The 22924-nt window shown below is 40.4% G+C and overlaps 1 protein-coding gene across 6 annotated transcripts in view; it reads left to right on the top strand.

Moving 5' to 3' along the window:
- The window catches only part of RAPGEF5 (Rap guanine nucleotide exchange factor 5), a 219965-nt gene that overhangs the window by 172521 nt on the left and 24520 nt on the right, over positions 1-22924 (top strand). For 5 of the 6 annotated variants that reach the window (XM_089917710.1, XM_089917709.1, XM_089917713.1 and 2 more), the window contains 8 exons: positions 1962-2106; positions 3697-3794; positions 5543-5573; positions 6515-6593; positions 9237-9404; positions 12969-13066; positions 16530-16652; positions 18355-18533. In XM_089917710.1, the coding sequence (XP_089773836.1) occupies positions 1962-2106; positions 3697-3794; positions 5543-5573; positions 6515-6593; positions 9237-9404; positions 12969-13066; positions 16530-16652; positions 18355-18533 (921 nt within the window). The remainder of the gene's footprint in view (positions 1-1961; positions 2107-3696; positions 3795-5542; positions 5574-6514; positions 6594-9236; positions 9405-12968; positions 13067-16529; positions 16653-18354; positions 18534-22924) is intronic. The other variant, XM_022587925.3, reaches the window with a different exon arrangement.

Below are 22924 nucleotides of genomic sequence, written 5' to 3'. Positions count from 1 at the left end.
CAAATGTCATCGTTTCAGAGCTTTGTCAGGGCATGCTCTCTTAGGGTGATGGATGTGATTAGAAGGTTGATGACCAGTTAAGGAGGCTTTAGGATTGCATACACTAACTAGAAGCGATGCAACAGATCAAAGGCTGGAAAGCCATGCCCAGGAAAGGCACTCAGAGTTTCCGAACGAGTGTCTTGCCTCACAATGTTTAAGGAAGAGTTTTTTCTTTATCATTAGTCAAGCCATGATAGTTACAGGAAAAGAGGAAAACAACATTTGCATAAGTGGAAATAATGTAAGATAAATCTTTATATTATGCCTTTCAAGAGAAAAACTAGAAGAAATAGGTACTTTAATAGATTCTTTTTGTGTTTGCTTGAGTTTGTTTCACAGGTAGAAATCAAAGAAATCAGATGTCCTTGATGTACTTTTTTTTTTTTCCTGAGTTAGTTGCTTTAATTTTATGGTGACATAACAAGGATTATAAGTATTTTTTCTCCAGGTATAGCCATTCTAAAATGTTCAGGGTTAGCTATTACTTTTCTCTGCTATTTTATTTTTTTATTGAAGCATATTTGATTTACAATGTTGTGTTAATTTCTGCTGTACAGCAAAGTGATTCAGTTTTATATATATATATATGTATAGTAGTATTCCATTGTGTATATACGTACCACATCTTTTTTATCCATTCAGTCCTTGATGTCCTTTTGCAGGTTGGGGAGACAGTGACTGAATTATGTTTTAAAATAGTTACAAAGCCAGATACAGAATTGATTCCTATTTTGCAATTATATATCAACATTAAAGAATATAGAATCCTGTCCAGTAACCCCAAAACCTACCTGCGTTTGGTATCATAGCATTTTCTATTTCTAGTTAACTTTTCAGTGTGTCCAAGATACTCAGAATGATAATTTGGGGGGCAAAAATGCTAGGTTGTTTTGGAAAGCACCAAGCTTCTGTCTCATTCCTAAGGCTTTAAGCATGTTGCCTTTGAGGTTGTTATTTTTATATAATTTTAACAGCATAGTTAATACATAGTCATTGTATACAAATTGGGAAATGCTTATAAGTATAATAAAAACAATTCATGTTCTCTGAAATCTCATTACCTTAAGAAGTCGCTGTTAAACTATCAGTATATATCTTTCCAGGTAATGAATATATAAATAAGCATAGTTAATAGAAATGGGTGATCCTAACGTATACTTCTCTTACTTGCTTTCCTACTTAACAGTATACTGTGAATGTCCTGTGTCAGTAAATATAGTGCTGGACCATCAGTTTTATGGCTATAGAAAAGCCCTTTAAATGGATATGCAGTAATTTATTTAACTGTCCTCAATGGTTGAAGCATTTAGGTTATTCCTATTTAATATTTTTTTATTACAGTGAAAATGAAAATTAGCAGCCCTTTTTTACTTACATTTGCACACTTATCCATTTCTTTTTTTTTCCACATAAATTCCTAGGGTGAGCATTTGAATCATATCACAAATTATGCTCCAGAAATCTGTGCTCATTTGGCGCTACTTTAGAATGTGAATTTCTGATGATCAAAGTATATCTGGCCCAGCTCTGATCTAACTTTTATGGAAACAGTGTCCACCTATGTAGTGAGGCCAGATCTCTTGGAGCCCCTTAATCTCTTGTGATTAATGGGCCACCTAGGGTCTCTTGGAGGTGGCATTAACCCATGCTGCCTGTGGAGCTATGTCAGCAGCTGTCAGTTCTGTCGTCCAGTCTTTATCCTCACGGCCTGCCACCATGTTATGTAAATCGTTTTCCTGGGCTTACCCTCTTCAGTGCACACCTTTTACTCTCCCTACACATATTCTTTTCTTCCTGCATATTCAGGTACTTGTAGATTTTTTGGGAAATGTGCCTTAGCATAGTTTGTGAAAGCAAGAATAAACGGATCTCTTCACATTTTTTACTTGCAACAATGTAATTTCCTTAACCATTTGCACCTATTCTGCTAAGAAGTATCAAGGCAAAGAAGAAAACTCAGATGTTCCTTGTCGGAAACGGAAGGTCTTGCATCTTGTTTCCCAGTGGATTGCTCTGTACAAAGACTGGTTACATGAAGATGAACATTCAAAAATGTTTTTAAAGGTAATGTAAAACATCCAGTTATTGAGTAATTCTTTTATGCCAAATGACTCATTTCAAAAATCTCATTCGTGGACTTCCCTGGTGGCGCAGTGGTTGAGAGTCAGCCTGCCGATGCAGGGGACACGGGTTCGTGCCCCGGTCTGGGAAGATCCCACATGCTGCGGAGCGGTGGGCCCATGAGCCATGACTGCTGAGCCTGCGTGTCTGGAGCCTGTGCTCTGCAACGGGAGAGGCCACAACGGTGAGAGGCCTGCGTACTGCAAAAAAAACAAAAACAAAAACAAAAATCTCATTCGTAGGTTACAGTCATCTAACTTGTTTGTAATATTGAAGTTATGATTCAAAGTATTAATTGGTTTTGACCTCTGAAGCCTGATATTCCTTACATAGAAGAAGGCAAGTTTTATCATCACTCATTTAAGGTTATTTATTTTATATAAGTCATGGGAATTTTGACTGCAAATGAAATAATTATGGAACGTAAAATAAAAGATACTTTAAAACTTGATACTGTTTAATATGTTGAAATGTATTATAACTTTAAACTAACAATTCCCATATCTACAATAATGGGATAAAACATTTGTCATTTAAAACCTATAGTGACAATGTATACATTATGAAACCTTTTCAGGACCTGGTATATTTTGAGACATTAGAGCAGTAATAACCTATAAAATAGATACTAACCTAGATTTATATTTGAAATTGGATAAGCTGATATATGTGTCTAATCATTAGTAGGCTGCAGTGTCTTTTCAATACCGATGATTCTCTGGAGATGGCTTGTAAACAGTTGGATTCTTTTGGCCACCAAAACCGTATTAGCTGTGCAAGTTAACACAGAGAAGGGGTACAGTGGAATTTGAGCAGGGAAGAGTTCTATTTCAGAATAGGCAAGTATCTAAACTGATTTTGCCTTTCATGAAGGAAATCACTTTGATTTCAAAATTCAGATATCACTTAGACATCCAGTTAAAAACTGGTTTAAATCAAGTCTCTGACTAAACTAGTGTTGTTTTCAAAACAACTGGGTAGGGCTTCCCTGGTGGCGCAGTGGTTGAGAGTCCGCCTACCGATGCAGGGGACACGGGTTCGTGTCCCGGTCCGGGAAGATCCCACATGCCACAGAGCGGCTGGGCCCGTGAGCCATGGCCGCTGAGCCTGCGTGTCCAGAGCCTGTGCCCCACAGCGGGAGAGGCCACAACAGTGAGAGGCCCGTGCACCGCAAAAGAAAAAAAAAAAAACTGGGTAGTTTAATTCAATGGATTTTTTCACTCCCTAATGGTTATGTGGATAGTATTTCTAAAAATTTAGAACAGGCATGGAAATTTCGAGTAGCCAGCCAGAGATTTCTTAAGTTTCCACCATTCCCTACCTATAGCCTGTGAAAGCTTCCACAGAGCCACACCAGTTGAGCGAGGGGCTAGGAGGTGGAATCCCACTCAGGATCTCATTGGTACCTGGTTTACCCCCCAGCATTGTTCTGGATTCCACTTATTTCCCTGAGCAGGTTAACCACTTTATGAATCTTAATCCTTACAAAATAGGCCTCAAACCAATTAAGCTGAAATTTCCTTTTTCCCCCAGACCATATACAGAAACGTACTGGATGATGTATATGAATACCCAATACTTGAAAAAGAACTGAAAGAATTTCAAAAGATACTTGGAATGCACCGTCGTCAGTAAGTAATTTTCCTCATCACAGTTAGTAAAAGAAAGCAGCACATGTGATAGAATTGGGGGTGTCTCATATGTATCATTTGGAACATTTTGAATCTGAGATTTATCTTGATTCCTTAGGTTCTCTAGTAGTAAATATTTGTTTTTATATCTCAAGATGAATGAACACTAAATCAAGCTTATTGGCTATTTTTTTTTTTAACCCTGTGTGGTATGATAGAAACAAACTGCGCCATGACAGTCCGGGTGCATTAAGAACAATTATCTAATAAACTATTATTTAGTTTTAAAAGTGTAAGTATTTAACTTGTCATTTGGGGGAGCTCATAGCTATCTCTAATGAATAGGAAAAACGTTTTATAAATAGGTCCCAGCAAGTCATGGTGCATTTTTAAAGTTCAGTTTTATGGATTCCCTGAAGTTTCTTTATCAATTCAGAAAACTTAAAGGAAAGCATTTATTCAGTGACTTTTGTCATATCCAAGGTGTATCACTGAGGTGTCTATCATTAGTCTTTCATATTGCTAATACCTAACTTTACTCTGATTTACCACTAACTCTTTTATTAATTTTGGTAAATGAAAACATCAAGTCATTATTCAGTTTTCAGATGTAGCTGCAAAGTTAACCTGAAGGGAAAAATTGTTCTCTGATTTACAATGTAGTTTCTACTTTTTAAACATAAAACACATCTGTTGTCAAGTTGTGAAAAACTTCTATTAAGATTTCAGCAGTCACAAATGCACTTCTCATAGAAAACGTTAATTCAGGCCTTTCAGATTATCGATTTGAGATTTAAAGCCTGACTTAATTTTAGTAAAGGGAGATCCTATTTAGTAAAGGCTATATAAAGACTTTTAGGGTGCAAACAAATTATGTATAAACCTTAGTCCCAATCAGGAAAATCACACATTTAGAAATTCAGAAGTGAGGGGCAGGGTGTTAGAAATGAATGTTGTGAATTTTGGTGGTCGTCTTTTATCACAGTCTACACTGTAATAAATTTGGGTAGCCTAAGACTAGTATGAAAATATGAACAAACAAATGAAGCAAAAAAGAAAAAGAAAGAAACCTTTACATGAGAATAATCCCCTACATGGAAGTTGATCTATGCTGTAAGGCAGGCCTTCTTACAGTTGGGAAAATTTAATTCTGGTTTAGTACACATTTAAATGCATTAAATAAATAAATGGAATTTAATACATTCCATTTTAAAACTTACATAAAACTGGGAAATAAAAGATTTAAGTAAGAAAATTGTCTAAGACATGATTCTTGCGTGTTTGGTACAAGGTGATGAAGTATCTCTAGATTCTGGAATAAGATTTGAGCTGGGGACCAGCAGAAGATCCCCCAGTTCCACCACACATAGAAACATCCTGGAAAAGATCTGTCTTGGCTGACTTATTTAGCTATCTAAAGAAGAATAATTTCACCGAAAGTCTAGCCAAATATGAGAAAACGTAGAGTTTCTGTGGAAATAAATCCAGTTCTTTCCTCAATGCTCAGCTTCTATGGGTAGAAAGCAAAATATACCTGTTGAATAAATAGCTTCTTTTCTTCCTGGTTCACTGGAAATCCAGAGCCCAGTGTCAAGTGTGTTATGCTTAGTAAACTAATGAACACTGTGTGTTTTATCTTTTTGAAAAGCAAAAGCCTCTGCCCGCTGCCTGAAAAGGAGTCTCTGTGACAATCACTACACTATTCTGGGTTTGAGACAAAGACTGATGTCTTGTCCTTTTCCTTTCAGCACTGTAGATGAATATTCACCACAAAGGAAGGTAAGGCAGTGCCTTCTGTCTGAAACGGGGTGATCTGGTTTGGAGGCCTGGCCTTGGCCCACTTGGTATTTCTTCATAATTAATGAGCTGCCTCTAGCAGAGGAGGGCCAGGTGGGGAGCCGGGGGCTGCACCTTGCCTCCCCACTCCTACCTCACCTAGCTTTCCCTGTGCTTGTGCAGATTCAGTTTCAGCCAGGTGCCCTAGACTTTATGACATTCTGAATTTTTGTGGTGCGTTTTGGAGTCTCAGAGTTTCCCCAACGTCCCCAGAATGATATAAATTTGATTTTTAGTCATTGATATAAAGATAGAAAACCGTCTATGCAAGACTCTTGCCTGCAAGAGTAAGGAAGTCTTGTAAGAAGAAGGTTGGAACCCTTCAACCCAACAGAAGGAGAGTTGGTAGCCAGAATGAATGTGTTTCCTCTTCAACTTGAGGGGGGGAAATGCTACATGAGATGTCAGGCACAAGTTTTGTAGGAGCTGATATATCAGGTGATGGATAATCATAATGAATCACGTACCTGTTTCTCTTAAGCAAGTCATTGCACTACAGCAGAAGTATGAAACTATCTCGACGTGGCTTTATCCAAAAGCAAGGTTGCTGTTGGGATGGGGAAACCATGTCTTTCTCAGGAGAAGAAGCTATGGATGTTTGTAGTAGCGAGTGTTAAAAATCACGCCCATATTCTCCGGCATGTTGCAGAGAATCATTTGGGGGGCTTTTTCCCTATGCCAAGGTCTATCATGTTGCTCAGACTCTCCACCTCCACATGCATTAATTGAGGCAGCTCCCAGCTTATTCATCTAAGATTAGACGGGTGGATTTCATATTAAAAAAAAAAAACTGGCACGCTCTTTTGGAACATGTTGCAAACAGCTCTGGTTTTCCAAAGGGCAGCAATACATTGATTCATTGTTCTTGTTCTCCCTTCTTGCAGAATAAAGCCCTTTTCCACCAATTCAGTCTTAAGGAGAACTGGCTCCAGCATAGAGGAACTGTGACGGAAACAGAGGAAAGTGAGTATGGTTTGAACAAGGCTCTGGGGCAGGTGGAGTAGCAGCTAATCACCATCGTTCTCCAACTTTAACACATCAGCCTGCCTTTAACCCTTTCTAGCTGCCACACCCCTAAGACACGCATGTTAGCATCCACAGTGATAGTTTTTCTTCTCTTGCTGTGGGCGTTACAGTTTCTTTATCACAGAGTGCTGCCCCAGGTAAGGAAAGGAGACTGCAAAGAGCCCCCTGCGTTCTTGGGGAGATGTGCAAAATGGACTGGAAAGGCAACCTTTCCCCTTGGCTGCCTTCTCCCCTGCTGTCAGCCCATCGCCTGTGACTCACTGGAAAGTCCCCTAAAGCCACCGTGCAGGGCTTTGGCTGAGTCAGTCCCTGAGATTTAGAGAAGAAAATCTTGGAGAAAATGATGAAAGGAAGGATGTGCAGTCGAAACTCCTCCAAGGCAAGGCTCTGCCGGGCAGTGCCACACGTCCAGTGTGTCCTCAATCAGTGCTGCTGGCAAAAGGGCTCGTGACCCACCCTGAAGAGGGCTGCTCCATCAGTGCAGGGGGAGACACCTTCGTAGCACTCTGAAAGTGCTGATGTGCTTTTTTTTAAAAAGTTTAATTAATTAAGTTATTTATTTATTTTTCTCTGTGTTGGGTCTTCGTTGCTGCACGCAGGCTTTTCTCTAGTTGCGGCGAGCGGGGGCTACTCTTTGTTGTGACGCACGGGCTTCTCATTGCGGTGGCTTTTCTTGTTGTGGAGCACGGGCTCTAGGCGCACGGGCTTCAGTAGTTGCAGCAGGCAGGCTCAGTAGTTGCGGCTCGCGGGCTCTAGAGCACAGGCTCAGTAGTTGTGGTGCATGGCCTTAGTTGCCCTACGGCATGTGGGATCTTCCCGGACCAGGGTTGGAACCCACGTCCCCTGCATTGGCAGGCGGATTCTTAACCACTGGTCCACCAGAGAAGCCCCTGGCGTGCTTTGCTACGTTACTGTTTTATAACGGAACTAGAAATGGTTTCCTCCTGTTTAGATAAAGGTTGAGTCAAGGGCAGAGCTGGGAAACACAGCAATTCAAATGTGCATGCTATTGTGACTTGGAGACTTTCTCTTTTAATTCGCCTTTCCCGACAGCGCTGAAATTTTAGGTGTGGACGTTGAATATTTATTCAACTTATTGAATGTTTAAACAACAAAATGTCACAGGATACCTCTTCTGTTCCATTGTTTGTGTATAACCAAACATGATGGCACTCGCTGGGTCGTAAGTGTCACCTGTACCAAGTGGAGGAACAAATGGAATGACCTTACCTCCTCATCTCTCAGTTGCTGACCTTCCTTTCCCATTTGTCTTACAATTAATTGTATAATTTTCCAAGCTGAGTTTCAAAGAGTCTGAGTATTTCAAGACCTCCCCCCTCCTCTTTTTGTTTATCATCTTACTGAGCAGGCTGTAAACTTTCCTCACATTTAGTAGTTTGTAGACTGCAGCTTTGCCTTGCTCCAAAATGCCGTCTTTTTGTGGAAGGAAAAAAACATTTTGTGTCTCACAAGTCTGTTGACAACACATAAAACAGCTATTTGTTAGATGCTATGGTTTTAGTGACACACCCAACCAAAACCAAAACAAAATACTGTCAGTGCCTCTTGGTGGCGTGTTTACTTTGAGGTTTGTACTAGTAAACCCCTAGTTTGTCTTTTGCTTCATTTGCATTTCTGTGCAAACATTCCTGGGTTTATTTCTGTGGTGCCATTTAAATTGCATATGAAATTTCTCTAGGACCTGCACTACCCATTTTTTTTTTTTTTTTTGCAATCTAGAAGAGAAGAATATATTATTGTCCTTCTGTCTTTAGTAAAGAAGCTGGTGTTTTATACATTCAGAATGGCAGATACAAGAGACAAATAACGTGTCAGTTATTTCCATTGCTACAGTTTCTTCTATTAAATCATAAAGAAACATTTTTTCCAGGGCCCATTCACCCTGATAGTGATAATGTCCTAGTAATAATGATTAGTACCACAGACAAGAAAAAGGAAATTAAAAAGGCTGGAAATGTGACCTCCATTTGAAAACTAAACTCACTACCACCTTGATATGGGTGGAGGGACGGCACGCGGAGGTTCATTCTTATACGAGCAGGAAGGCTGAAGCCAAAAACCATAGCAAGTGACAGATTTTTTAGATAAGCTTATGAGAATTCAAATAACAAAATGTGGTGGTCTTTACTGAGCCACTGTGCCTGTCCAGAGGTGAAGTGTAAAACAAAAATGTTTGAATTAGACGCTTTAATAGACTGCTTTGGGAGATCACAGTAACCCTCACAGAAGGGACTCCGAAGTCTAGTCCCTGTTGCACAGATCCCACTGTGTTGTGGCCAGGCTGCCTCTACCCTGAGCAGACGCTTTTGCATGGTGTGGGTCTCTCACTACAGTATGGGATGCTTAAGCACTACTCCACCTTGCTCAGCAGCTTTATCACGTCTCCGTCTCACGTGTGTGCAAGCTCGCATTGCTGTGCCCTCAGGCACCCGTGTGCACACATATATATGTAAATCTAGCTGTGTCTGCTCTGTACTACAGGGAATAGTGTGGCGGGTGCCTTGATTTGGGTGAAACGTCTGTGCCTCATGGCCACAGCTGTTCTCTGTCTACTCACAGTTCTTTCACCTCATGTAGTTTTCTGTCACGTGTATATCACGGAGCACTCCTATGTCAGCGTGAAGGCAAAAGTTTCCAGTACAGCCCAAGAGATCCTGAGAGTTGTGGCGGAAAAGATCCAGCACGCGGAAGAGGATCTGGCTCTGGTAGCCGTCACATTCTCTGGGGGTAAATTATTTTCTGTCTTTGAATATTAATCTTTCACTGGATTGCCTCCAGAAGGAGAGAGTTGACATTTTTATGGAGTAGATGTGCAGCGCGTCCCTTCTGGGTCTGCAGCTGGATGAGCACTCTAACAAGAAGAAGCCACCTACCAGAGGTGTTTCCATGACAACAGTTGGGTACCGTTGGATGCTGAATTTCCTCCCCAAGAACTGAGCAGAGAGGCGCGCCAGTGTTTTGAAATATATTATAAAGCTTTACATATTTTGTACTCTAGATAAGCCTTCTGTTTTCATATTTAAATTAACTTGGGAAATTGCTAAAGGATGAAATTACTTTCTGAAGAAAAAAGAAAGGCAGCCTTGAACTAGTCTTTTTGCTGGCTGACAGTTTAATACTTAAAGACTCCCTGTTGAAGGAAATAAAAACTGTACAATAAGCCGAAAGCTCATAGGCAGTGTTCCTTCAGGCAGACGTGGGGAGGGAGCCCTGGTTATAGTTTTTGCCTCTGTTGGGCCTTATTTATCCTCAGAGAATGGTTTATTGTCTGTTTTGAATAAGATCACACAGATTACAAGCTGATACTATTGATCTGTGTGACCCGAACAGACCCCTGCGTTTTCACTGGAGCCTGTCAGATCTCAGTGTCACTGGCCTCCTTTTTTGGCTTACGATCTTTATTTAATATCTCATTAACCCTGAGAAAAATACAAAGAAAGTGACTTAGTCCCAGTAGTTGAAAAATGGGAGTACTGTGTAAACTAATCAGCCAGAGATGGGGCGGGCCGGGGAGGGGGGAGCAGATAAAGGGCATTCCTGTTTACCCTTTGTTACCATTCTAGAGTCAGGAGAAGAAGATCAGAATGTATTGTACTTGATGCGAAAGCATTATGTGATGGAGCATTGCCTCTTTCGCTTTGTTACTCAGAGGCAGGTAAAATGGGCCTACAAGCTAGTTGATTACATATTCAAACAAATACAGCCCATCTCCCCTGTCCTAGTTAAGTGAGGCACTCCTTCCTCTCCCTGGGCGTTGTGCCTCCCATCAAAACATTCTCTAAAGAAAAAGAGCAAAAATTTCAGAAACATGTGGACTACATGAATTTTAATCAGGGAGTAGTTGAATGTTTAATAAAATATATTAGGTATTCCAGATAAATATGATATTTGTATATTAATTTTAAGTGACCAAAGATATTAAATGATTCTAAACAGTATTAAGCTTCATCAAAATCAGCATGTGCCTCTCAAGGCAATACCATAACAGAAAGTAATCATTGGGTCTCCATGCAGACAGAAGGTGCTGGAGAAAGAAGGACCCTGAGAGAACCTGGTGGCACAGCTGAGACCCACACCCCCTTGGAGGCCGACTCAGAGTCGGCCCAGGGCCACACGTGAATCTGGGAATTAATGAGTGGGTCTTTTACTACCCAATATCTATTTGATGGCTGTGAAATACGATTTTTACACCCTATTAGATTCATCTGTCGTTCTAATGTGTATAGACTCATAGCGAATCATCACTAGCAATGTCAGTTTATCTCTTGAATTATCTCACAGGTTTGGAAATATGCCGTCATTTTCCATCAATTAGTAGTTTTGTCTGTTAAGAACCTTTCTGCCTGCTGCTTCATATCCCCCAAGCAATAATGTTCTTATGAAGAAAAAAAGCCCACAGAGCTTAATGTATTCCTTGCTCTAGTTACGTAATTTTTAATAAATGTTTTAAATGCTACATCAAAATGAAATGACAGTGAGATCTACAGTTATTTTCTTTTTGTTAAAAAAAAGTTTAGAGATATTGGCCATGTTGTAGGTTTTGTGGACTTTTCTAAAAGGACTGGTATTATTACCCTCACAGCTTTCAGTAGGTTTCCAGCTGTTTTGTACCCAAGTTAGGTATATATGTATGTAGTAGCAGAAACCTACCCAGTTACTCAGAGCTTAAAATCCTTTCATCGTTCATGGTGTAGTGACAAATCTGAAAGTAAGAAAAACACTTCTTAGCAAATGGGAAAATTTACTGTCTGAAAGCCAAGGCATTTGCAGAATGCAAATTCCATAGCAAATGCAGAATGGCTCTTACAAAGTCAGATTTAAGGTATATATGGGCACACAGAGGGTTGCAAGAAATTGTAGCTAAAGAGGGAGGAGATAGAAGAACGTCAGAGCCCGGCCATGTGGGACCATTTACTGCCGACGTCAACGGCCCGACATGACAAATACTACTTATCTTTGCAATGCTGGGCCATAAAGAATGTATTCGAGTATCATTTGTGTACTCTGTGTCAAACAGAAATGTTCAAAACAAAATCTGGCGCTTGAACTGATTATCTAGAAAAAGAGATGTGGCATATGGTATTTCCAACCATGCTGGGTAACTGGAGGGCTACCTTAGGAGAGGCTGATTATGTCACAGTGGAATAAAGTTGAGTATCACTTTGGTCGATTCCCGTCTGCATCTTGTAGGTGGGGGGAGGACGTTTTTCTATGAGAAGCCTATTGTGTTATATAAGAGTCCAACTATGGTAGAAAAATGGCCAAAGGACAGGAACAATAGGGGAATAAAATAGAAGTAGAATAGATGAAAAAAAAAAAAGAATAGATGAAAATATTCACCTTTACTAGTAGTCAAGAAATGCAAAGTAAACCGAGAATCTATTTTTGATTTTAGCAAAACAGTAAACTTATTCAAAAGAATGGTGAGCGTTGGTGGGTGTAAGGATTGGAAAGCAGTTTGGCAGCTTGTATCAAAAACTTTAAAAATGTTTCTTCGCTTTGACCTAGGAATTCCACTACTGGGAATCTATCTTAAGAAAATCATCTATAAGCAGCCAAAGATTTATGCACAAAGATGTTGACTTTGGCAGTATATATATGGCTGCTGTAATAATAGATCCCATTTATCAAACCCCTGTTATGTGCTGGTCCCTGTGCTAGTATTTAGCATGGTTCTTGCCATCTAATTTATATGACCAAAAAAAACTGGAAACCATTAAATGTTCAACAACAGAGGAAAGATTAAATGATGGCATAATAGACAGTTATATAACCAATTACACATGACATGACATTATAAATAATTTTGACAAGTGGGTAAGTACTTAAAATAGAAATATAAAACCACATAAGGAATAATTACAAATACATGTATCTATAGTGATTGTTAATGCAAACATATAAATAATAATTTTGACCATACGTACATGTGTGCACACACATATTTGCATAAAGATCAGGATGGAAATATACTCAACTGTTACCAATATTACTATCATATGGTTACTTTAGAGTGATGGGATTATGAATGAATTTTACTTTCTTCCCTAAGCTGTTCTGTGTAAAGAATGACTAAATATTATAAGAATGAATCACAGAGGGTACCTCTTTATGGATTATGAGCATTGATTTTCTGGTATCATTGTATAGCATATGCAGAACTGAATTAAATCTACTTCACATCCCATTTATTTTTAAATATTTTTCTTTGGCAAATTTCACTCTTTAGATGTACTGTGAATGCCTACCAGGTGTTCTTGTGTTTCTAATTACTCTTTTTTGTAAATAAAGAAAAGCATGAACTTCAGCCAAATGACTTGGCCATCTCCAAATCCCTTGAAGCATCTGGTCGGATATATGTCTACCGGAAAGACCTGGCTGACACTTTGGTGAGTACCTTTAGCCTTGTACTTGAAACACACAGACCCAAACGTCAGACTGAGACCATGTATTTGTATGTTTTAAAATGAATGTTAGAAAAATACATCAAGCTGTTTCCTCCTGTAGTCAACAATACACTTTTCAAACAACACTGCGTTTGCAAATCAAAGGCAGGCCCATCTTTAGGGACTCTCAACCCCTCCTAAGTCAAACGCTATTTCTCTCTGAGTCCCTGTGAAACAAGGGATTTGAGAGATGTGACTCTTTCTCTGATGGAATCTTAATTCTATTCTTCTTTTTTGGTGGCTCTATGGAGGTTAGGCTGAGGACCGCATCCTGTGTGGATTTAAAGGGAAAGAGACTCTGTCCTTAGTTCCTGTCCACTGGGTACACTTTGAGTGTGCCATTCCTTTGAAGAAAGGGTGGATGGTTAGCCTTCCCTGTGTAAAATGGCACCTAACAGTGCAACATCAGATGCCACTGAAGTGTAAGCGTATGAAGAAATATAGAACCCACACTGTATGTTATTTTCCGTCCTAAATTTAAGAACACTTACGCCTAACTAGATGATTTGTTGTTGTTCCTAAAAACCTTGGTCTCATGGTTGCTTTCTCAACGGTAGGGTCAGGCCTCAGATCCATCGCCCATAAAAAGTGGGCTGTACCAGATCGTGATTGTATCATCCAGACTCATGGTCCTGGTCTGTTCCGTGGAGTCATCACAAGGATGGGTCTTTCCATCTGGCTCCTGTTGTATATATAATGGAGGAATCTGTATGCCATGTGGCTTAACCAAAACTGCTTATAATAAAAGTATCTTATGTAAAATTATCTGCAAGATATCAAGCTACCATAATGACATTAGTCACTGTTATCTTCACACTTTCTACCAGACACGTATGTACTAAGTAATTTACATACAGTATGTCATTTAACCTTCCTGCTAACCTTGTGAAGTTCAGATAGGCTGAGTGACTTACTCTAGCTTCCCACAGCCAAGCCAGGGAGAGGGCTAGGATTTCATTCCAGTTATATTTGACTCTGGAGCTCCTGCACCTTCCTCCTTGTACATCGTGAGGGAGAAAAGGAGAGGGAAACCCTTTGTCTTACTTGGGATTTCCCGATGCTGGGTGTCCTTCTGCAGGTCACCAGGCCTGTGTACATGATGTAATTATACGATGGAATTACACGATGTAATTCCACCAGTGAAACTTGACAGACAGGATGCTGCACAGCATCTTTGAGTAGATAATGAGATTGATGTGACTGCCCGCCACCCTCCCCCACACCTTGTGAAGGAGGAGAATCTAATATGCAGTTGCCCTAGGCTCCTGGTGATGGAAGGACCCACACTCTAATTGTCTCCCACCGCCCAGCCCTCACCCACCACACACAGACCCCTCATGCGGTTCCCTCGTGTGCACTCCCAGAGCGCTCTTCTGCTGCGGTCGAGGGCCTCGGAAGAGTAGAGGGCAGGCCTGGGGCAGTGTCTTGTGGGATAAACAGGTGCTGTGAATTCCGAGTTGAGCCAGATGCTATCCTGTACTCGGATGCTTCCCCCACCAGCTTTTTGCACCACCTAAAAGTTTCCCATTGGAATCAAAGTTTAGGTGATTTCATCTCCAAAAGATTTCAGTTGAAATGGAACATTGCAAGGGAAGGATAACATGTGAAACCACTCATATCCACTGTGCTTGTGCATAGATTAGCCTTCGTGGAAAGCAGGAATCATAGCCCTGAATGAATGGAATAGAGAAATAGAAAGTGTTTCTTGGAGAGGGCAGTGGACTACCTGAGTAACCAGAGGGCAGTGCCAGGATAAGGGGCACATTTAGGGAGAAAGTAGGAGGGATAAAAAGCCAAGTGAAAATACCCTTACACCTCCAAATTACTAAGCAGAGATCTGTGTTACTTCCCAACTCGTGGCTCTTTGAGTGTCTGCAGTGCAGCCTGGTGTCCATCTGGTCCCAATCTAGCCAGACCAATTCCTGAGAAACCTGGGCTCTCCCCCACCTCAGTGTTTGCATGCACGTCATTCATTTAGCCCTTACTGAGTTCCACTCCATATCCACACTGGGGGTACAGGGACAATTTGTACCTAAACCTACTCTGAAGAGAATCAAGTCTGTGGAAAAGCTTGTGAAGGTCTTTTGTCATTTTTTTAAATTAGGAAACCTTTACATAAATATAAGAATTTGAAAATGCTAATAATTTATTTTGCAGTTCAAAAAATAGAGACTAATATTTGGATTCTGAAATGTTCCCTTTATCCTGCTATGGCATTTATGTTTGCAAAGTCCCCTTCTTTTTTTTCCCAAGCCATTAACTATTTTAATGTCATTAGCTGTTCAAGTCAGATGAGAGAATTTATATCTTAATTGGAAAATATCAAATATTTTTAAAAGGTGCCAGATAATTTTAATACATTTAACAGTGACAATAGATTTAAAATTGTGGTGGCATTTAATAATTTTACATCAGATTTTAAGGAAATACTATTATTACCAAACTCATATCCATTTGTATAGGGAAAGCAATTGATACTTTAAAATAATCATCCATTGGGCTTCCCTAGTGGCACAGTGGTTGAGAATCTGCCTGCCAGTACAGGGGACACGGGTTCGAGCCCTGGTTTGGGAAGATCCCACATGCCGCGGAGCAGCTAGGCCCGTGAGCCACAACTACTGAGCCTGCGCGTCCGGAGCCTGTGCTCCGCAACAAGGGAGGCCGCGATAGTGAGAGGCCCGCGCACCGCGATGAAGAGTGGCCCCCGCTTGCCGCAACTAGAGAAAGCCCTCGCACAGAAACGAAGACCCAACACAACCAAAAATAAAATAAATAAATTTTTTAAAAAACAACAAAAAAACCAAAAAAACTATTCCCTTAAAAAAAAAAATTTAAAATAATCATCCACCATGGTATAAATGAAGTAACTTATTTTTTATTTCCTGTTTAAAATTTTTTTTTTTTGCTTTCCATGGGCATTTTAATAAATTTGTAAATGTATGTCTGGGATGAGACTCGTCAAACATATTTTCTGTAAAAGCCATGTCTGTCTTTATTGAAGTGCACTGTGACATTTCTTTTGTTTGTTTTTATACTCACCCTGCTGGCACATTAATTCTTACCAGAAGCCAGAGTGACTTCAGGGCTTTTACTTTCATTATGTTGTCTGCCAGGGGCAGTGTTTTATAATCAGATTTGTGTGTGTGTGTGTGTGTGTGTGTGTGTGTGTGTCGGGGGGAGGGGCAACTCAGTGAAGTATCATTGATCACATTCTCCGGCTTCCAAGGCTGTTTGCTAAATTGGTTGTAACTCACAGAAAGTGAACGGACCAGGGAAAATATTAAGTGCACTCAGACAAGAGTTTTTTTCTAATGTGGGCTTCGAATGCCTTTCGATAGCCAGACAATTCAGTGCCAAATATTTTGGAATTGACTGAGGATTCTTTTACTTTTGTCTGTCACCTTAGAATCCTTTTGCAGAAAATGAAGAATCACAGCAAAGGTCGATTAGGATTTTGGGAATGAACACTTGGGATATTGCTCTGGAATTAATGAATTTTGATTGGAGCCTCTTCAATTCAATTCACGAGGTAAGTAAGAAGGGAAATGATAAAATAAATGCTTGTGCCAGTATAACTGTGAGTTCTTTTTTGAAGAATATTTGTTTGTGACTGGGTTTTAAGAAGATCCATCATCTGGTGATCTAGTTATGCTTTAGGATACCATGGCCCCAAAATATTTGGGGACTTTAAATATATTAAAAGACTGACCCAAACCTAGGAAAATCAGAATACATGATCATGCTTTATTTGCACCTAATATTGTACAATCGGATATTTGTGTTAATGTAGTATAAATATGCTATTTTTTTGTTTGAAAACATGTATTCATATATATATATATATATATATGAAGGTCTAATGGGGTGGAAGAGACATTTTATATTCGATACCTTTGATATTGACATTTTTATTTTTCCATGAGCTTTACAGAGCTTTACAGTACTTATATGAGAAACACATTTATGTATGTACCTACATGCACACTCACACATTCCCAAGAACATTCTATACATTTAGACTATGGTGCAAGACTTCAAGTACTCTATTGAAAATTTTGAGATATATTTCAAATTTGTATGTCCATCAACCTCTCCCTTGAGGACAGCTTAAACATTTATAAAACAGTAGATGCGGGGCAACATGCTACTGACATTTGATGAATAAATGTAGCTGGTGGAAAGGCTCACAGGAATCAGGAGATGAAAAACGAGGCAGCTCTGTGCTACAATATGTTGCATTTACTTTGCTGTGTAGTGAAATGTTTCATTACAAGAAGGCCTTTCCTCTTGAAGAAGGAACTCGTGCCCAATTTAGGGACCCCCAAGCTTCACTTTCACTTTGGAACGTTTTTTAAATGTCCTCATATTTTCTCACTGACAACATTCCAACCTGATGATCTGAATTTGAGCAAGTAGTGAACTCGTTCAAGCTAAATGACTTGTGACTTTGCAAATGGTAGTAGAGTGGGATGTGTCCCTGCTTATGTGCTTATGCAATAGGAGAATGTGAATTACTCCTGTAAAATATACATGCACACCCCTCCGGTTAGAAACACATCTCTTTGCTTTGCATGTGGTCAGTCTATGTCACTAGTTACTGGTCTGACTCGATTTTGTCAGTTTTGTACCTTGTCCTAATCTTGCTGTCTTTCTGTGATTTGACGATGTCTTATGTCAGTGGTTCTCAAAGAGCGGGTACCCAGACCAGCATCATCAGCACCCCTGGGAGCTTGTTAGAAATGCAGATTTGGGCCAGAGCACAGACCTACTGACCCAGAAAATCTGGAGGGTGGGGCCCAGCAATCTGTGCTTTAACAGGCCTCCAGGTGATTTGGATTCACACTGAAATGTAAGAACCCTTGTCTAGAGAACCTACCTGTGAGGGCCTAATGTAATGATAGTCGTTTGCACTTGAAGTTGCTCATAGAACAAGTCTGGGAAGTTTGGATTTGATTCAGCCTGTGACTTAAACTTTAGAATGTCTTAGGTTTTCACGAAAAGTGTCATCCTTGCATTCTAAAAAATTACAGTTATGTAAGGCTTCTGTGTGAAGGCTTTTCTGGAAGTCAAGATAAATTATCTTGAATTTAATATATTGTTATTTGTTATATCTAACATGTTATGATATGACAGTGCCTACCTGAAGTAGCTCTTAAAAATGAATTGAATTTTGTATCAACTTGACTCTGTGCTACAACAATAAACAATTGTATGAATACATTGTCTTTCAGCAAGAGCTGATCTACTTCACGTTCAGCAGACAAGGAAGTGGGGACCACACAGTGAACCTGAGCCTCCTACTCCAGAGATGCAATGAGGTCCAGCTCTGGGTGGCCACGGAGATTCTGCTCTGCAGCCAACTGGGCAAGAGAGTGCAGCTGGTGAAAAAATTCATCAAAATTGCTGCTCAGTGAGTTTCTAGTGGTAAAAAAATGCAGTTCTTCTCCCCTCTTTGAGAGGGTACATTATTTTCCTTGTGATGATAAGAAGGGATGAGATGCAAAAGGGTACTATTGAGTTAAGTGACCAAATGATTGAAAAGGTCTCTTTTTGAATATTTCTCTCTTCGCCTTTGAAGTATTTATATCTTAAAGTAAAGGTCAAAATACTAGACCAAAGCACTCTGCTCTATGCTGTAGAAAAAAGCAGGCAGTGCACACATGCCCCATCGTGCAGCTAAATTACCCTTGTAGCCAGGTGAGCTACAGTAGGTTAGGAAAATGGGGGAAGGTGATGTGAGGGGGGTGAGAACCATTGAAAGTCAGATGCATTTCAAGATTCTGCTTTTGGCTCCTTGATGCCCAGAGTATGAACTTTGCAAACTCCTTAGCAGGCCCTGCACTGTCTGGTCACACCTGACCTCTGAGCCTCACCCCATGCTGCAGCCACTGTAAATGGCTCTCCCTTTCCCATGCACACCATCATCCAAGCCTGGACATGTGTTGTTAGCTCTGCCAAGAATGGCCACTTCTACCCAGCAAATTGCTATCCTTCTTCAAGACCTAGGTCATATGTTGCTTCCTTCCTCAAATCATCCCTGACTTTCAAATGCAGGGTCAACTCCTTTTTACCCTGACCTCCCCCTACCATGCACACGTTTTTTTTTTTTTCCTTTTTTAAAAAACTTCTTTATTATTATTGATTAAACTTACCTTTTTTTTTTTTTTTTTTTCCGATACGCGGGCCTCTCACTGCTGTGGTCTGTCCCGTTGCGGAGCACAGGCGCCGGACGCGCAGGCTCAGCAGCCATGGCTCACAGGCCTAGCCACTCCGCGGCATGTGGGATCTTCCCGGACCGGGGCACGAACCCGTGCCCCCTGCATCGGCAGGCAGACTCTCAGCCACTGTGCCCCCAGGGAAGCCCTAAACTTACCTTTTTATATAGAATTCCTTCAGTGGACTGTGTTGGCTTCCAAAGGACAGGGACCATTTCTAATCAATCACTGTACCTGGGGTGCCTGGTACTGAACTTGATAAATAGCAGTGACTCAGTAAAGTCAGTTGAATGACATTCTAGTAACTTCCTGGGAGCATCTCTTAAAATACCAGATGAATATTCTGAAACCACTCTTGGGACAGCTTCCCAACAGAAACAGGCAACATGAATCAAAATCTTTCCCAGTTCCTTCTACCTTCCAGTCTTCCCATTTTTTTTTTCCTTTGTTTTTCAAAGTAGTTTTTATATCAAACCGTTTCTGAGTACATGTCAGTGTAATATATGTAGGAAATATGTATTGATCACTCATTAATGTTTGCACATCCATGCAGGGTATTGTGGGGAAATCAGAGTGAGCCTGCACCCAATCGGCTGGGGGGATACTTTCTATAACTCAAATGTCTAATTTGCAAAATAGAACCTGAGGGTGCCCTATTATGAGATGAATTTCTTTCAGGGGCTTTAGAGGATGGGAAGCTTATATGCCAAGGGTGTGGGAAAGGAGGATTAGAAAACCATTTGGAAGAAAGTAGCATTTTGAATTCTGGGTATGAATTCAAAAGAGCACACTGTCCGTGGAGGTCAGACTCATGAGAGAGAAGCAAAGCAGTTCATTGGAGGCAGAGAGCATGTGGTCAGAGAAAGGAACCTCATCCAGTTTGGCCAGAGTGGAAGGTATTTGTAAGGAAGTTGTGGGAGACTGATCTAAAAAGGAAGGTGGGACCAAATTGTAAAGGATGTTGAATTTCAGAATGAAAAGTTTAGACTGAATTGAGAAGGTGGTAGGGATTCTTTGAAAGTTTTTGTGCAGGAGATGGATATGATCAAAGTTGTCCCTCAGGAAGGTTGATCTGAAAGTAGCACGTAGACTGAACTGTCGGTAAGGAGACCCCAGAAGCAGGATATTTTGTTTACTTAGGTGAGAGATAATGGCGGTTCCTGACCTGGTGTTTGATGTGACTGGTGATGGAAGGAGAGATAGATAACAGATATGCCTAAATCTTGGACTACTTTTATGATGAATGCTCCTTTTTTGTTTGTTTGGCCAGTACATTTTCTATAATAGCCTGTGACATTCTTAAATGTGAGGCTCTTTGGGATCAAAAACTTTCTTATAAATGCCAGTTGCTTGGTGAAATGGGACATGAATGTCCTAAGGAGTAAAATGACACCGCATAGCTTAGTTCCCAGTATAAGATTATATCTGTCCTCAGGGAAATGAAATATGTATATTCACATCTTCTCCATATGGCCCCATGCTCTTGAATTGTTTGCTGTACTGGTCTCTATCCCTGGCCCATAGAATAGAATGCCAACAGAAACACAAAGTTAAATTCTTCATAATCATACTGGTAGGAATAGCCAAGAGAAAACAATCATGTCGGCGATCATGAAGTGTCTTCCCTGCCTAAGGCATCCTATTTGCATATTCATGTTTCCTTCCTTCTTACCAGTCCCATCCCCCCACCTCTGTGGGTTGAGTGGATTTTATTTCCTTACACAAAGGAGTGTTAGACTGACACTAAACTGGAATGTTTTAGTGTCAGTCTGTTCTTACCTTGAAATGAACGAACCTTGGTAAAGGAAGATTCCAGATGGGAATGGTAACCCATATTTGTACTGTATCAATTCGTCTTATAGAGAAATCATTTCTATATTAATTTTTTTTCTTTTTACAGATTCAGATGTTAGGTATATGTGGGTTTTTGTTTTTGTTTTTTTAAGTATGACTAAAAAAGAGATCTGAACCAGGAAAATTGTTTATGGGGAGATAAAAGATAAAAAGATGAGACTTATATCTAAGATTTTGTGTAGGTAAATGATTCTGAATACGAAGAAGAAGAATAAACTTTTTATAATGACTAATAATAAAATGATTTCCCCGAAAAGTCTTGTTTTCAGCTCCGGCAGTTGCTGTCTGAAAGGTTTGCTGTTTACTCTGCGTTTGAGTGATGGACAGAGTATAAAAAATGTCTGGTGGGCCATGACAGAACCAGTGGGGCTTCCATCATGCAGTAAGGTGGGAGGACTGGGAATAAGGGGAGGGCATCCAGTGCCTCTGGCATAGGGATGGGGCACTTCTCTCTGACCTCAGCGTCTTGGCAGGGGAGCCTGGCATCATCTCATCAAGAGATGGAGCTGACTCAAGTCTCTTCTGGCTGGTGTGAACTTGCCAGGGTGTGATGAGACAGAAGGGGCGGAATGAGGGAAGAGAGTGGCGGAAGGGAAGCAGAGTTGTAGTGTTGATGCCTTTAGGCACCAGTTTCTCAGAAACAGGAAGATTTCTGAACCATAGACCAGGGAAGTGTCCTGTTTGTTTGTTCATGGAATATACCTGGGTATGTCTACCCAGGAGACAGTTGGCAGAAACCAGCGAAAGGGGCCAGTTAGACTGAATTTCAGGTCCTCTTGCCTACCGGGGAACTATAGGCAGAGTCCAAAGCTGGACAGGAAGACTGAAAGGAACAGACCATGCCCAGTGGAGACTCGGCAGTGAGGGGCTTGCAGGACTGTGTTCACCCAGGTATTTTGGACACTAGGTGCATAGGCAGCAGTGCCTTTCCAGGTTCCCCTGTTAGTGGAGCTAGAATTTCCAAAATGCTCCCAAATGGCTGACCCCCACTGCTTTGGTACCCACGCGCAGCTGTACTGGGCAGTGTCCAGTCCATGAGGCTGGCTCTGGGAACAGGCAGGTTTAGGCAGGACCGGCCAGGGCACAGCCACCTCTATGTATTACCACTTTAAGAGCCGAAAACAGTTTCCTGGTTCTGAATCAATGCTCCTGTACACACCTGTGCGACTGGAAATCAGTATAGTTTTGAGAGACAGAAGTTTTTAATATGTGTTGAGAACCTTTAAAGTCATGATAGCTTTTGATCAATCATGTAATGACTGGAAGTCTAACTTAATTTTAGAAAATCATAAATACAGTAAAAAGTTTTTTTCACAGAAGATATTTATTGTAGCATTTTACATTGATTTGAACTGTATTGAATTGAAAATAGTTTAAATGTCTACAACAAGGGAATAAGTAAACAAATTATGAAATACGTTTTTGATGAAGTGTTCTGTAACCATTAATGATAACAGTGAAGAATCCATAATATATTATATAACATGGTATAAAACTGAAAAATCGGGATACAGAGTTGTATATACACTGTTCCCAAATTCCATTTGAGACATTGATGGAGATGTCATGGAAGAGATGACATGTGAGGGCAGCTCGATCAACACACACTAGGGACTTTTTATGCCTCTGGCTTACTGCTAAGCACTTTCATCTTTTTTCACATTTAATTATTAAGTCAGGGTAATTTTTAAATTTTTAAATCTTTCCTCAGAGAAGTCATTTTCTAATACAT

The sequence above is a fragment of the Delphinapterus leucas genome, chromosome 9, assembly GCF_059928025.1.
Source record: "Delphinapterus leucas isolate spDelLeu-1000000601 "Yukka" chromosome 9, BTC_Dleu_Yukka2, whole genome shotgun sequence".
In the NCBI taxonomy this organism is placed as follows: Eukaryota; Metazoa; Chordata; class Mammalia; order Artiodactyla; family Monodontidae; genus Delphinapterus; species Delphinapterus leucas.
This window is presented reverse-complemented; position numbering and strand designations above follow the sequence as displayed.